Source organism: Thalassophryne amazonica, chromosome 6 (genome assembly GCF_902500255.1).
Source record: "Thalassophryne amazonica chromosome 6, fThaAma1.1, whole genome shotgun sequence".
NCBI classification, from domain to species: Eukaryota; Metazoa; Chordata; class Actinopteri; order Batrachoidiformes; family Batrachoididae; genus Thalassophryne; species Thalassophryne amazonica.
Window position 1 is genome coordinate 30,245,084 of NC_047108.1, and position 17,748 is coordinate 30,262,831.

General features: G+C 41.8%; 1 protein-coding gene across 1 annotated transcript in view; it reads right to left on the reverse strand.

Annotated features, from left to right (window-relative positions):
• The window catches only part of nphp4 (nephronophthisis 4), an 804,312-nt gene that overhangs the window by 288,938 nt on the left and 497,626 nt on the right, over positions 1-17,748 (reverse strand). The window contains exons 13-14 of the mRNA XM_034171910.1: positions 8,829-8,986; positions 1,536-1,721 (exon numbers count right to left, since the gene is read on the reverse strand). Of these exons, the coding sequence (XP_034027801.1) occupies positions 1,536-1,721; positions 8,829-8,986 (344 nt within the window). The remainder of the gene's footprint in view (positions 1-1,535; positions 1,722-8,828; positions 8,987-17,748) is intronic.

The following is a 17,748-nucleotide window of genomic DNA, read 5'->3' on the forward strand; positions in this document are numbered from 1 at the left end:
GCTGCCGCCTCACAGGAGCAGCCGGGGTGACAGCTGTCACTTATCACCTACGACAGCTGTCACCAATCATCTGATCTGCAGTGGTATAACAGCAAGACGGCATCTCCACCTCTTTGCCGAGATATCGCTCTACCAAGGAGGTAACAATCTCAGCTGACTGTGTTGATTCTCTGACAGGAATATCTATTGCTTGTGTGTGTTGGACAGCAGATATTCTGTTTCTTTTTTCGACGAGAGGTGGAGGTGGCATTCCCACCATACGTGTTGCTGGGTGCACACACACCCACATCTAACTGTTTTTGTTCCTCGCCAGCAGTACCAGATCCGACAAGCGGAGGCAGTGGCCACCTGGGTGTTCGGGACTTGGCGGCTCCAGTATTCCCGGGGTTCGGTGGCGGAGGAAATCGTGTGGTTCCGGTTCTGCTTTAGACGGACGACTCTTATCTTCGAGCCTGCCCACACGTCACCCTTGTAATTGACTGACTGTTAAATTTCACATTCGCCGTGTTTGGTTGTGCTTTTTCACAACAGTAAAGTGTTGTTATTTGACTTCCTTCATTGTCCGTTCATTTGCGCCCCTGTTGTGGGTCCGTGTTCCTACACTTTCACAACAGTTTTTGCATGACCTGTGTGGTATTTGTGCATCTTCCAGGCTTGGCAACTCTCCTGTGGCAGTCAGGTGCAGCTTCATACTTCACAGTGATCATTGCGATCATAGTGGTCTGTGAGAGAATACCTAGAGGACCTTGTAAGGTCCTGGTGGCAACTAACAGCCTGTTTGGTGTCATGCGGCATTTGATGCGATTTCATGACTGCATAAGGACCTCTGTACAGACCACGTCCCTGTGTAAAGGGGATTTTAATAAAGCTATCATTTTGGCTTTTATATTTTTATTTATGTTATGTCATGTTACTCACATGTTACTGAGAAGAGCATCATTGAGATTTTTATATACAGAAGCCTGAATTTTATTTTTTATATTTGATGTAATTTCAAGTTTAAGATGTGTAAAAGCTCTTGGGTGCACATACTTTTTTTGCCACTATAGGAGAGGTGATGGTCTAGAGATTAAACGTTGGGCTTGAGACCAGAGGATCCTCGGTTCAAATCCCAGTCTGACCAGAAAATCACTAAGGACCCATGGGCAAGGTCCTTAATCCCTTAGTTGCTCCTGGTGTGTAGTGAATACCTTGTATGGCAGCACCCTCACATCGGGTTGAATGTGAGGCATTATTGTAAAGCGCTTTGAGCATCTGATGCAGATGGAAAAGCGCTATATACATAAATGCAGACCATTTACTGTAGATACAGTTTCTGATGTGTGACTCATCCTGTGTCGGGTGAACCCCAGCAGTCTGTATGGTGATCTATTCATTTGCAGGTGATCTATCAAGGTGTATTATCTAAATTGATAGTGATGTAAATAACACCACCAAACACACTGTTCAGCACACAGACTGCTGAATCAAACATCACCCAGGAGATGGTACTAATAAACCTTCACCTTCCTCTGATAAAGAACTGTGGGACTCACCTAGAAAAGGCCAAAAACTGGAACACAAGCAAATTCCCCTGCAGAGGGTCCGTCTCTTCCCGCTGGGGGTCAAAAAGCACAGGTTCTGTAGAGTCAAGAACTTCAGCTACTTTCCCAGTGGAGTCCACAATGTCAGGGAAGTCAGCAGAATACAGGTAGGCCATAGAGCTCCTGGAGCTTACAGAGCTGGAATTAGATCAGAATCCAAAGCGTTAATTCAAAGTTCCAGATGCACAAGCAAACATCAATCAAATTGAAAAGACAAGATAATGTTTTCCGTCTTCATCACACTGCTCGGGTGAATTGTGATTATAAATGAAGCAGAAGAAACACATGAACCTGAGCAATGTGCTGTTCTGTTGTTTTGCACATACTTTATGTTGAGTTAGTTTTAGTCTGACTGAAGATGTTTGTCTTGTGGGTTCGCTCATTCATTCTGCTCGTCATTCTGCCAAACTGAAGCTAAAAGAGTTTCAATATCCATCTGGACCTGCCAAAGCCTGGGGCAACAATGACTCCACAGCATGAGGACGTCAGCATTATCCATCAAGCAGAAGCAGAGAGAGGATGCTTATGGGGGAAAGAATGGATGCCAAAAACACTTTCACTGGATTCCGTGCATAATTGGCAGTTATCTCTAATCATAGTGGCCACCTGTTTTTCTGAAACTATGGTAACATCCATAACTTACAGTTTTAACACTGACACCAAATGCTTTTGGATGATAAACACCATGCACAGATGGATGGCTGAAGTGGAAGCACGGGAGAGTGACAGAGAATGTTTGAGCGTATCCTGATGGTAATACTGCCTGCGTCCAGTGGGTAAACAAATTAGCTGACAGCGTCACACTTATGAAACAGTGAAGCTTTGATCAATTTAATTACAGCTTTCCCAAGGCAACAAGAGTTAACTGAGTTTTGTGCTGTGTCAATTTCACACCTTCCCTCATGTCCCCCCTCGATGAAACTTTTATCTTAATTTAGTCCTACTTGATTAATATTCAAGCCATCATTTTTATTTCAAAAGACACTCATCAGATATGCACAACAACTTCAATTAAACTTCTTAAGACTTCATTGTTCTTCTCAAAGAAATGGGTCACTCCATGCCAAAAACAGTCAAAAAGTGTTTTGCCTCAAAGTGAAGAGGCAGAGACGTTTCAGAGTACTGAACTGAACAGCATCACATCTCGATCCAGACTCAGAACGGAAAACTGTCTGAATGCCAGACACTAATTTATTTAGAGTCTCTGCAATAATGTAATCCCTAGTTTGTTAGCTACAGTGCCAATTATTTACAGGGTGTGCTATCTCTTTTATTATTCCACCTCAACAATCTGGCTACGTGACCACCACAATTATAAAACCCACTTCACATAGATTAAAAACGAGGGAAACTGTGAGTGCATTTAGATACATTGTGCTATTCATTACAGATGGATTTACTAATGATGCTCACGTTATCACAGAAACACCATTACTGAAAGTGCTCGGGAAGCCTGACAAAACAATTATTATTTTAAATTGGCTCCAAGCTAAATTCTGGAATTTACTGAAACCACTGCTATAAGATACAGCACACATGCTGCCAATTAGCGAGCCAATCAATACCAGTCTGTAGATAAATAGGACAGTCAATAATCTGTGCTAACGAATGACTGTGCCAGAGGTCAGGCAGAGAAGAGACAAACAAGTGACTGCATTCAAGGGTGCTTTTGCCAAACATGAGCAACACATGCAGTGGATTACATAAGCATTAGAGCAGTAACATTGTTTTTATTATTCTGCATCTGTACATCCACACAATGCCTTGAAATGAGGCAATCAAGATGTGCATGTAGTGCTGACTTACAACTTTAATTAAAGAAAAATACTACATTAATCATTTCACAATTTTGGTGATTTATCATTTCAACTTTATTACACTTTTGTCCCTGACTGCAAGTGCGGCAAAGGAGCATTTATTTAGAAAATAAACTTGAATGAGGTGCCGATCACAGAAAATTCAACCACTAATGTTTTACAGAAGTGTCAAATGTCAAAAGCCAGCAACATGACAACATGCAACACTGTGGATTAATACTTAGGACTGTTGCCTCACATTGAGAGGGTCCTACAATCAATTCGTGCCTGGTCCTTTGTTTGTGGAGTTTGTATGTACTCCTTGTGTACCCATGGTTTTTGTTGTAGTTGTGGACGAGGCTCTTTATTTTCTCTACTGTTAAAGCTGCCCATTCTTCTTGGCAAAAAGCCTCCAGTTCCTGTAAATTCCTGGGCTGTCTTGCATGAACTGCACATTTGAGATCTCCCCAGAGTTGTTGTGTGGGCCGCTGAAGAGGAGGTACTGCTGGCCCACCACCACCAGATGGCGCCCTCCTTGGAGTGCGGGCTTCAAGCACGAGAGGGCGCCGGAGCCACTGGGAGTGACAGCTGTCACTCATCCTCAGCACCAGCTGTCACTCATTCATCTCATCACCATCACCATAAAGGCCGGACTGCAACTCCACCTCCTCGCAGAGAAATCAACTACCAATCAGGTAATTCTCTGCTAAACCTCAAATTCGAGTATTAGTCTGATCTCTTTTTGCAGCCGTTTTCCTGGGACGGATACCCTGTCTGTGGAGTTGGCGTTTGGTGTGGACTGCGACGGCTTCGCCTCACACCCCACCCAGATAAGTGGTTATCTCAGGAGCTGCACGAGTGTGTGATTGGAGGTGGAGGTTCTCCCTCCTTTACTGAATACAGACTGTGGGATTACTGAGTGTGCGACCTCACACTCATCTGGACTGTCTCTGTTCTCTGCCAGCAGTACCGGGTCTGACTGCTGAAGACAGCGGCCACCTGGGGCGCAGGGCTTGGCGGCTCCGGTGTTCTTCAGCTCCGTTGGCGGTGGAAGCTGTGTGGATCCGGCTTTTCTCTCGCCAGGCGTCTTCTATCGTCGAGCCTGCCCACACGTCACCTGGTGTATGATTGACAGTCACTGTATTGTTATTGTCTGTACATCGTTGTGTGATTCGCAACATTAAATTGTTACTTTTTGGCTTATCCATTGTCCATTCATTAACGCCCCCTGTTGTGGGTCCGTGTCACGACACTTTCACAACAAGAGTGGCTCAATGATACTGAGGTCAGAATACTCAGATGGCCACTCCAGAACCATCACTTTATTCTGCTGTAGCCAATCACAGGTCAACTTGGCCTTAAGTGTTGGATCGTTGTCATGTCGTTGTCATCCAAGTACGTCCCATGCGCAGCTTCTGGGCTGATGAGTGCAAATTTCTTTACAGTATTTTCTGATAACATGCTGCATTCATCCTGCCATCAATTTTGACCAAGTGTCCTGTGTCATTGTAGCTCACATATCCCCAAAACATCAGCGATCCACCTCCGTGTTTCACAGTAGAGGAGGTGATGGTCTAGTGGTTAAGCTGTTGGGCTTGAGAGCAGAGGATCCTTGGTTCAAATCCCAGCCTGACCAGAAAATCACTAAGGGTCCTTAATCCCCTAGTTGTTCCCGGTGTGTAGTGAGCACCTTGTGTGGCAGCACCCTGGCATCGGGGTGAATGTGAGGTATTATTGTAAAGCAACTTTGAGCATCTGATGCAGATGGAAAGTGTTATATAAATGCAGTCCATTTACCATTTACAGTAGGTATAGTGTACCTTTCATCACAGGCCTTGTTGACTTCTCTCCAAATGTAACGTTTATAGTCATTCAATTTTGGTCTCATCACTCCAAATGACTTTGTTCTCTGTGCTGTTTGGCATATTGTAAGCAGGATACTTTGTGGCATTTTCATAGTAATGCCTTTCTTCTGGCGACTCAACCATGCATCCCATTTTTCTTCAAGTGCCTCCTTATTGTGCATCTTGAAACAGCCACACTACTTTTTTCAGACAGTCCTGTATTTAAGCTGATGTTATTTGTGGGTTTTCCTTTGCAACCCGAACAATTTTCCTAGCAGTTTTTGCTGAAATTTTTGTTGGTCTACCTGCCCGTGGTTTTCCTCATTTTCCACTTCTTGATTAGAGTTTGAACACTGCTGATTGGCATTCTCAGCTCCTTAGATATCTTTTTGTATCCCTTTCTTGTTTTATACAGTTCAATGACCTTTTCTGGCTAATCCTTTGAGAATTCTTTTGTTTTCCTTATGACTCAGAAACTAGAAAAGTCAGTGCAGCACTAGACGAAAGTTGCAAGGAGCCCAGAAACTCACCAATCTTTTATACACACACTGATTACAAGCAAACAGATCACAGGTGAGGATGGTTACCTTTTGTAGCCATTCAAACCCATCTGTGTCAACTTGTGTGCATGTTATTAGGCCAAAATCAGTAGCTTAGGTAAACCTAAGATCAGGGTTATTTGGTGAGTTAAGATAAAATAAGATAAGATAAGAAAAGCCTTTATTCATCCCTCAATGGGGAAATTTCAGTGTCACATCGCAGCATAGAACAGTAGGAATAGACAAACGGGCATGCAATAAAACAAACAAGTATCTCTTAAAAAACAAGAACTAAAAAAGCACTGAGTGCCGGGTAAAGCTAAGGCTACCATTGTTCAGTTCAATGCTGCACTGATTTAAAAAGAGTAAACACAATTGTTTTACAATAAATGGATTCACACAGCCACTAACCATGAGTGAGATAAAGTTTTTGTGTTATTTTTTCATTCATTTGCATTTTTTTTTTCATTTATTTATTTATTTCATTCATTTAAAAGAAAAAAAAAAAACAGAAAAGCAGAAATAAAGCATCTCCATTACCAGAATGAAAAGGAGCAGAGAGAAGAACAAGTCTTATATTTTCTGCCCCTTTTTACAATACAATCTTTCAATATCCAGCGTCATTTTTCAACATTATTTAACAGATTGTATTTCTTTAACTTGTCACATACCACTGACTTATTTCATAATTATGACCATTATTAAATAGATTACATCTCTGACAGGTTACATTTTTAAACTTAAAACATTTTATACATTATTAACAAATTACATTTTTTTTTTTTTACTTCCTTACAGCCCACTAACTTATTTTATAGTTTCATACTTACTTAATACATCTAGTTTAATACGTTTTTTAAATAATTTAAGTGACCTTAATTCTTTAATTTCTTTGTTGAGATTGTTCCATAATTTTACACCATTTACTGCAATACTCCGTTCTTTTACTTTGGTTCTGTATCTTGGTTTTCTAAAGACTTCTATTCCTTTCAGTTTATAACTACTTACTCTTTTCTCAAACATATTTTGAATGTTTGTTGGTAAAGCATTTTTATTAGCTTGGTACATTGTTTGTAATATTTTCAAATCGACCAAATCATGAAATTTAAGTACCCTGTGTTGTGTGTTGGGGGGTGTGGCTGGACATTTTGGTGTTCTTTTCTTGTCTTTGCTCTCCAGGTGGTATGAAAAAAGAATTGTCTGTGGAGAAGGTGCTGGCTGAATAGTCCTTCACCCTCATCAGCGTTATGTGCAGCACCTGTGGATGGTGCTCAAGTGCAACCTTAAAGACTTTCAGCTGAAGCAGATAATGAGATGGCGTTCTGCATTTAAGCCATATGTGATTCAAGCAGAATTGCCGGGAACTCGACCTTGTGATGTTCGTTTGTGAGACGCTGAGGACCGCGCCTGGGTTTGACACATCGTGCCTGTGAAGGAAGAAGGGTGAGGGACACATGCTGTCAGCACACATCTGAGGTGATTAATTGTTTGACTAATTGTTGATAGTAACTTGGTATTTTGTTGCGCAGTAGATTTGAATTGTGATGAGAATTGTGCAGCTTGCTTCTCACTGCCGTGGCGTGCGGAGTGGTAATCCTCCACCTGTTGTGAGAAGCTGCTCATTTACATAAAGCTTAAATACAGACCTGAATGTGTTGCTGATAGTGTGTGCCTTTTGAAGGATATTGGTTGTAGCTGCTGACCTACCTCACCTTTTCTATCCTTCGCAGAGAGTCAGTTTGTCGTGTCCACCTGGGGGGTGTTTGGCGGTAAAGTGAGTCCAGAAGCGCCGGGCTTCGATCCTTTTAGGCGCTGGAGAGAGTGCCAGCCTTCACTCCACCAGACTGACGCATCTTTTGTTCATACACTTTGTTATGCACCAGAGGGTGGAAAAAAATAAATTGTTTTGGTTATTGGAACCGCTTTCTGGTTATTTTAGCGCTGGGTTCTGTCAGACGCTCCTCAACCCGCGTCGACACATAACACCCTGTACTTAATGAACAATGGATTAGATGGATCTCTAAAACCACTGTTGCTAATCACCCTTAAAGCCCTTTTCTGCAGAATAAACAAAGGTTGTATATAAGTTGTATATGTTGATCCCCAGATTTCTACACAATAAGTTAAATATGGGAAAATCAATGAATCGTACAATGTTAATAAACCATAACTATTTAATGAATATTTTACTTTATGCAAAACAGCAATGGCTTTCGCTATTTTTACTTTTATGTAATTTATGTGTGACTTCCATGTAAGATCTTCATCAATTATGACTCCTAAAAATTTCATTTCTTTTACCCTTTGTATATCCATTCCATCTATTTGTAATGACACGTTATTTTTTTTTGCTCTGTCATTAAACAATATGAAATTTGTCTTATTAATATTTAGTGACAGTCTGTTTATATCAAACCAATGCTTAACCTTTTCCAATACTGTTTTTATCACTTGTGCTACTTCCTGTATATCTGATCCAGAGTAAAACAGCGTTGTATCATCAGCAAATAAAATGCTACCAAGCACATTAGATACATTCACAAAATCATTGATATACAAAATAAACAGTTTGGGTCCAAGTACTGATCCTTGTGGTACTCCATAAGCAATATTACACAATTCTGATTTGATATTATTTATCTGAACAAACTGTTTTCTGTTTTCTAAGTAGCTTTTTACCCACTGATGTGCAATACCTCTTATTCCATATTGTTGTAACTTGTGAAGCAATCTTGAGTGGTCAATAACATCAAAAGCTTTTTTCAAGTCAATAATCATTATCATTCATATTCTCTGAAAAATGGCCAAAAAAAAAAAAAAAAATCAAAAAGTTCTGCCAGGGTATGTAAATGTTTGAGCACAACTGTGTGTGTGTGTGTGTGTGTGTGTGTGTGTGTGTGTGTGTGTGTGTGTGTGTGTGTGTGTGTGTGTGTGTGTGTGTGTGTGTGTGTGCGTGCACAAACGCGTGCATCGCTGTCCAACTACTTATGGACCTGACTATAAGATTTCTGGCTTTATATGACATATCATTCCGTATTCCAGCAGAACAGATTAGGAGACGCTCACCTGGGTACACTCGTCCCCAGAGTTATGACAGGTGCATGGACAGGGGTGAAGGGAAGATCACGGAGTCGGTCTCCTTCATCCTGAAGTGAAGATGACATTTTCCCATCTGACTGAAGGTCCGGCTCAGTGTGGGTGATGCTGCTGGCAGATGAGAAGGCCTAAAACACAATGGGGTCATAGAGACGTTAACAGACATCAAAGAAGAATGACATCATTCAGAGGGACACGTGTGACAGGAAACAGTTGTAGAAAGGTGAATGAATCTGTTTCATATGAGAACACCAAAAAGCAGGAGCATTCTGAGGCTTGTAAGGCTATCAGGATTGAGGGTAGCAAGATGTATTCAGACTATAAAATAATTAAGACACAAGATGGGCAGATTTCTGACAAGGATGACATGGGGAAAAAAAAAAGTCATGTTCATCGAGCAAATGTCATTGTACAAAAAATTTGAAGACAGACAATTTCAGTGTAGATTTCATCGCATTCTTGAATATCAGTTTGGGAAACATGTAACACCAGCAGGAAAGCACATTTGCAGCTGTACAAGAATCAAACTCACCAATAACATCACTCTGCCACAGTGAAAAAAAAGGAAAATAAAAAGAAAAGGAAAAAGAAAAAAAGGGTTGCTCTATCTAAAAAAGGTCAAGTGCCACCTTTGCTCAGATCAACTAGATCTGGGTCTGGACATAAATTACAGGATTTTTTTTATATATATATCTCATCACCATTGCAAAGGTGACAATAAGACATTTTGGGCTACGATGATAAGCCAGATATAAAGGCCAAGGTACAGAGTCTTAATGGACCTCTTCCAAAATTAGCCAGTGTCAATTAGGACACGGATTGTAACATTTTTCTGAAAGGATTCATTACACGGAGTAATTGTTTAACCAGTGTGCACTAGAGTTTCCGAGGTCCAGATCCTGCCACTGGGGAGACCGGGCTTTCTCTGTGGCCGCACCCAGACTTTGGAACAAGCTCCCCACTGAGATCCGCACCATCATTGACTTGGGTCTTTTTAAATCTAAATTAAAAACCTTGCTTTTTAGAATGGCTTTTGCATAACCAGCAGTGCTCTGGCATTTTATTTGGTTCTTATGTGTAAATATTTTTGGACGTATATTTTTATTGATGTGTCTGTTTTAAATTTGCTTATTGTCTTATGGTTTTAAGTTATTCTCTGTGCTTTTTTTATCTGACTGTGAAGCACTTTGCTCCCCCTTTGGGCTGTGGAAAGGCCTGTATAAATAAAGTTTGATTGATTGATTGATCCGATACAGCGACCGCATCACTGCAGATGCTGCACCAATCCGTCTATCGATCTCACGCTCCATCCGTCCCTCACTCGTGAACAAGACCTCGAGATACTTAAACTCCTCCACTTGAGGCAAGGACACTCCACCGACCTGAAGAGGGCAAAGCACCTTTTTCCGGTTGAAAACCATGGCCTCGGATTTGGAGGTGCTGATTTTCATTCTGGACGCTTCACACTCGGCTGCAAACCGCCCCAGTGCACACTGAAGATCCTGATTTGACGAAGCCAACAGAACCACATCGTCTGCAAACAGCAGAGACGAGATTCTGTGGTTCCCAAACCAGACCCCCTCTACACCCTGGCTGCGCCTAGAAATTCTGTCCATAAAAATAATGAACAGAACCGGTGACAAAGGGCAGCCCTGGCGGAGGCCAACGTGCACTGGAAACAGGTTTGACTTACTACCGGCAATGTGAACCAAGCTCCTGCTGCGGTCGTCGCTGTATTGGACCATCGTGGTGAAGAGAGAGCTGAGTAGGGGGGCAAAGCTCTCGATTTACCGATCGAGCTACATTCTGATCATCACCTATGGTCATGAGATTTGGCTCATGACCAAAAGAATGAGATCGCGAGTACAAGCGGCCGAGATGAGTTTCCTCGGCAGGGTGACTGGGCACTCCCTTAGAGATAGGGTGAGGAGCTCGGTCACTCGGGAGGAGCTCAGAGTCGAGCCGCTGCTCCTCCACGTCGAAAGGAGTCAGTTGAGGTGGCTCTGGCATCTTTTCCGGATGCCCCCTGGACGCCTCACTAGAGAGGTGTTCCGGGCACGTCCCATTGGGAGGAGGCCCCGGGGAAGACCCAGGACATGCTGGAGGGACTGCGTCTCTCGGCTGGCTTGGGAATGCCTTGGAGTTCCCCCGAGGGAGCAGGGGGAGGTGTGTGTGGATCGGGAGGTCTGGGCAGCTTTGCTTGAGCTGCTGCCCCCGCGACCCGACTCCGGATAATGCGAAAGAAAATGGATGGATGGATGGATGGATGGATGATTGATTGATTTGATTTCTGTAGATATATCTAATACTGAAACAAAGAATGAACACAGATTAATATATACTTAGCAAATAATGCTAGAACATACATACAGACTCACCGTTCAGACAGTCATCTTAAATTTGAAGGAATTAGAACCAAATTGACTTTTCTCCCCCATTTTTAAATGGGAAAATGTGACAATTAGGTGCTGAGCTGTTTCACAGCCACATGTGGGTGATCCCCTCATTTCTAACTATACAAGTCAGCAGATAAACTGCATAGAGCAGTGTTATACAGGTACTGCCTGCTTCATAAGGTACACTTTGGTAGTACCGAATTAAACCACCTTTGACTTTCAGAACCGCCTTAATTCTTCATGGCACCAATTCAACAAAATAGTCCTCAGATTTGGGGCACAGCAACAAGGGCCTAGGAGCATGAGGGCCATAGTATCACACTGTTGTTACACCACTACACCACCCCTACTATTATTTATGTCAAATCCTGGCCCTACTGTCCGAATGTCTCAGAGAAATCAAAACACTTCAGACCAGCCAATGTTTTTCCAATTTCTTTTTGTCCAAATTTGGTGAGTGTGTGCCCAGTGTAACCTCAATTTCCTGATCTTGTCTGAGAGTACTGTCTTCTGTTGTAGTAGCACATCTGCTTCAACGTTCAATATCATACCTTTGATGAAACGAGTGCTTAATTGACCTATTGGTGACTTTGGCCCAATCCAGATACTCTCCCTTTGCAGTACCACTTTCCCTTTCCCTCTGTTTTGCATCTTCTTGTCAAGTGTAGTGTGTCCCACTCCTTTAAGGAATGGAGGGACAGTGATCATCTCCCCCTCCGCACAGCCATCAAAACACAATTTTTTCAGATGCAGACTAATAACAGCCAAAAATTCTAAAATATGTGGGAACAACTTAGCTTAATGTGGATGCAACAAGAATATATAATTGGTTTGTAACAACACGCACTTCAGAAAAATCATTTATCACAAAGTCATTAGAACTTTGTGCAAACTGTGATTTGTGCATGACAATAAAGATATTTCAGTCCCAGTTCAAAATTTCAATTTATGAGTACCTCAGCAGCGGTGTTTTGGTGCTTTTGTGCATATCAAGTGTTTAAGCCTCTGCGGGCCAAGGGTGGTTTCTCGATTTTGACATACTTTCAGTAAATCCCCTTTAAAGGTTTCTTTTAGCCCATGTATTGCATATCAAAAAGTTCAGAACAATCTCATATTTCAGAATATGCTATGAAATGCATTTTTAGAAAATTCTTCAAATTTTTATTGAAAATACACATTTATTCATGTGGACAAACTCCTATGGTGCTGTAAATGGGCTTACTAAAGTCTTTGTCTCACAGTCTAGTGTAATACATGAAGTAATTTGTAGATTAGTGTACAATGAATGTCCAAAATGAAAAATTTTAATTTTGCATATTGAGAGAAATTACGGCTTATCACTGAATATTACCAAATTTTGAGTGGTTCAGACAAAATGACACTAAACACCTGCTGTCTCTCTTATACCAGAAATAAATAATGTAGGGAAATTTATGATTATTTTTGAAGAAGTTTAAAATTTGTCAGTTATTTCAGAAAATGAAAATTTTATATATTCTAAGCTCATTACATATAAATTCCTTTCGCACGAATTACTGCATCAATGTGGCATGGCATGGAGGTGATCAGCCTGTGGCAATGCTGAGGCATTACAGAAGCCCAGGTTGCTTTGACAGCATCCTTTATCCCATCTGTATTGTTGGAGCTGGTGTCTCTTATGTTCCTCTTGACATTACTCCATAGATCTTGAAGGGCTTCAGGTCAGGCCAGTTGGCTGGCTAATCAAGTACCGCAATATCATGGTTAGCAAACTAGTAGTTTTGGCATTGTAGGCAGGTGCCAAGTCCTGCTGGAAAAGAAAATCAGCATCTCCACAAAACATCTCAGCAAATACAAGCATGAATTGCTGTAAAATCTCATAGGAGACAACTGCATTGACTCTGGACTTGATAAAACACAGTAGACCAACACCAGCAGTGACATGGCACCCCAAATCATCACTGACTGTGGAAACCTTGCACCGGACATCAAGCAACTTTGGTTCTGTGCCTCTCCACTCATTCTTTAGACCCAGAATGAGTCTTCAACTCATTCCAGAAAAAGCCAAAAAAGTGCAGGGTTTCTTTGCAACCACTATAGACTTGGATATGGCAAAGCTAGAAAGCGGAGTCACGCCTGGTCATGTGCCATCAAGGAGCACACGCTGCCATTACTAAAGAGGGCAAAATGTGATGTTTGAATTAGTACTGATTAGTGCACAATTCTTGAAAACTATCCTTCACCACCATAGTAGACTTTAAACAGAACGCTACGTGAATGAGAATAAAGCATCCAAGAGACACAAGTTGATGAAGACAATCTTATTTTTAGGACAGTAATAAGTTCAGTACAGCAGTATGATTGGCCATGGGAAAATTGGAAAACATGCATGTGAAAGTGTTCTTCTGGAGAATTGTGAACAAATGTATTAGAAGTTCTGGACTGTTGGTGATAACTGTAGTGGTTCTGGGTGATCTCGGGCCTGTAGGCCTAATGTACAAACTGAGAACTGTTTTTGCTCAGTGAGGATATTGAAACCAACCGTGTTATACTCTGTGTGGATTTTACTTAAATGCATGTCTGCATTCACGCTCTTTAATCCCACGCTCAACTCCAGAGTGTGCAGTGAGCATTATTTTGTCTCAAGCTGGAAATTTCATGCCATTAGGATCTTGGGACAATGACATCACAAGAATTTATCCATGGATTTTTTTTTACATTGCATGATGCATCATGCTGTGTAGTCACGAGCATGTTTCCATGTCAGTGTTATGATCCCAAAGCCCCGGTATTTCTACCAGGAAGGTAAGAAGTTGAACTATTTTTAATTCAAAATTAATTTATATTATTTTAATTAAAAAGTGAACCAAAAACATGCAGGTACATGTCCATGTAAACCCATTGTAGTGACTGCCCTCCTTACCTCTGCATTTACTCAACATGCACGTTTATGGTTTTGGAAGGAAGCCGGAGCACCCAGAGCGAACCCACACAAACACAGGGAGATCATGCAAACTCCACACAGAAAGGGCCCAGGTGGGAATCAAACCCACAACCTACTTTCAGTGAGCCAACAGTGCTAACCACAAAAGCCACCATGCTGCCTCCTGCCTATTCTCCATGTAATACAGTGTCAGGAAAGGCATCTGGTGTAAAACGTCCATCTCGGATGTGTAGTGGTGACTCTGAATGGGAAAAAAAAGGAAAAACTGAAGGGACTTAGTTTTGATTTTATCTATATTTTGCCTGTTTGAAATCAGGGTGTTAGCATATTGCGCTAGACAGACTGCTGTATCAGCAGCCAAGATGTAGACAGGAAAACAACATTAACTGTAAATGGGTGGAATTTTTAAAGAGTTAACAGTTTACTTTGTGCTTGTTTCATTAAGAATAAATGTCTTCACGCGTAACAGGTGGACTGTAGTTCTGTGCTATTCTGCGCTGAAAACAAAGTACCTTTTTCGCATTTTGGTGCAGCTCCTGATCATTGCTGTCATTGATGTGTCACGCTTTGTCCGGGATGATCACGGCTGATTCAGTTTGTTCTCTGTGTGTTCCACCAGCAGAAAGCAGCATAATTATTCACCAGTTTACTGAAGTACTGTCAACGGAACCATTATTAATTGTCAAACAGCTGACTGTTTTTTTTTTGGTTTTGTTTTTTTTGCCGGCACGTCATCATGGTCCATTTTCTGGAAGAGTTTGTGCATAATAAAGCAAAAGGTGCATACCTGTTAGAAGCTGAATGAATTTCATTTTGCCCTTACATTCACACACCAACCTGATGAGCAAAAGCTTAGAGGGCCCACGTAGTTTGGCACTTGTTATACGTGATCTTTGTAAATCAGGCCCTCTATCTCATGTACAACTCAGTACAAGGGAAATCAGCATACACACAGGACAAAACTACAAAACAAAAAAGAAAAACAAACAAAACCCCCCACTCCCCCCAAAGTTTTTCAGTTTTCCAGACACATAAATGGTAACTTGGAAGCAATTATACACGGGGAGCTGTGAGTCCCCTTTGTTTGCCTTTCAGTGTGGCAATGGTACAAAGTCACAAACATTTCTCATTTCACTTGTTTCATTTGACAGGGTTTAAAATAAGCACAGCTGCTATAATATAAGATGTCTGAAGCTGACAGCACAGTTATACGAGGGCTGTCAATAAAGTAAGGGTCCTTTTTATTTTTTTCAAAAACTATATGGATTTCATTCATATGTTTTTACATCAGACATGCTTGAACCCTCGTGCGCATGCGTGAGTTTTTCCACGCCTGTCGGTGACGTCATTCGCCTGTGAGCACTCCTTGTGGGAGGAGTCGTCCAGCCCCTCGTCGGAATTCCTTTGTCTGAGAAGTTGCTGAGAGACTGGCGCTTTGTTTGATCAAAATTTTTTCTAAACCTGTGAGACACATCGAAGTGGACACAGTTCGAAAAATTAAGCTGGTTTTCAGTGAAAATTTTAACGGCTGATGAGAGATTTTGAGGTGATTCTGTCGCTTTAAGGACTTCCTACGGTGCGAGACGTCGCTCAGCGCTCTCAGCCGCCGTCGTCAGCCTGTTCAAGCTGAAAACCTCCACATTTCAGGCTCTATTGATCCAGGACGTCGTGAGAGAACAGAGAAGTTTCAGAAGAAGTCGGTTTCAGCATTTTATCCGGATATTCCACTGTTAAAGGAGATTTTTTAATGAAAGACGTGCGGACGGATCCGCGCGTCGGGACGCAGCCGACGCGGTGCGGCGGCACAGGAAAAACACCTCCGTGTTGATAACCATTTGTAAAATCCAGGCGGCTTTTGATGGCTTTCAGTGGAGTGAGTATATGAGAAATTGTTTAACAGGCAGGACATGTTCCAACTTGTCCTTAAGGCTTTCAACAGAGGTGTTTTTCCTGTGGCGGAGCATCGTGGCGGCTGCGTCCCGACGCGCGGACCCGTCCGCACATCTTTCATTAAAAAAATCTCCTTTAACAGTGGAATATCCGGATAAAATGCTGAAACCAGCTTCTTCTGAAACTTCTCTGTTCTCTCACGACGTCCTGGATCAATAGAGCCTGAAATGTGGAGGTTTTCAGCTTGAACAGGCTGACGACGGCGGCTGAGAGCGCTGTGCGACGTCTCGCACCATGGAAAGTCCTTAAAGCGACAGAATCACCTCAAAATCTCTCATCAGCCGTTAAAATTTTCACTGAAAACCAGCTTAATTTTTCGAACCGTGTCCACTTCGATGTGTCTCACAGGTTTAGAAAAAATTTTGATCAAACAACGCGCCAGTCTCTCAGCAACTTCTCAGACAAAGGAATTCCGACGAGGGGCTGGACGACTCCTCCCACAAGGAGTGCTCACAGGCGAATGACGTCACCGACAGGCGTGGAAAAACTCACGCATGCGCATGAGGGTTCAAGCATGTCTGACGTAAAAACATATGAATGAAATCCATATAGTTTTTGAAAAAAATAAAAAGGACCGTTACTTTATTGACAGCCCTCGTATATACACTCCATCTACAAAAGTTGTTCTGACACCTTCCCCACAGTACAACTCTGTCTGCCTCAAATAGAAAGGTGATATGTAACTTGAAATTCATATTCCATAGTAACCATATGTGTATCTTTCACCCCTTACTCAAAATAGCCATTCTAAATGAGTTTGGTCTTTCAAGGTCAACTATGGTCAAAGGTCAGAGAAAGGACATAATGTTTATCAGTAACCATTAGCATATCAAACAAATTCTTCAAAAGAACCATTATAAATATTCCTGAAGCTTTGGGCTTAAGATTTCTGATGTTGGTGTTTAACTGATATTTCAAAAAAATAAATAAATACTTTGTCCTTGACTGACCTTCCGTCATTCCACCAAGACAGACAGATGGACAGACAAATGGACGGAGGGTCTCTCTCTCACACACACACACACACACACACACACACACACACACACACACACACACACACACACACACACACACACACACACACACACACACACACACAACATAAGTCAATTCAACTCAAGTTTGGGAATATGAGTTGGAATAAACTCTACCCTTTGTTGCTTGTAATGTTTGTCTGTATTCATAGAATTAAGTGCTATGTTTCTTCTGTAAGCAGGCCGAGGATCACTTGATCACAGATGGTGTGTCACCTGATCACAGATTCCTTCAACAAATGCCTCCTTGTCCATTCTCAGAGCCATCACATCCTGGTTTCTCAGCTCCCTCTACAGCCTAGAATTTCCATCAAGCTCTGTACTATGACTCCTCTGGGTGATATTCAGAGTGCCCTCAGATGTGAAACACATTTTCCTATGGACACTGGTGACTGTATAAACTGTATAACTGGTGATACATCAAATAAAAGTTGCACTCTGCCCAGTTTCTCCAACCACAAACACAGAAGCCTATAACACCTTCAGAGCTGTCATGGGTGTCTTGGTGGCTTCCCTCACTAATCTTCTTGCATGGCCACTTAGTTTTTGATAAGTGCCTCCTTGATACAAATTTAGCATGCAGT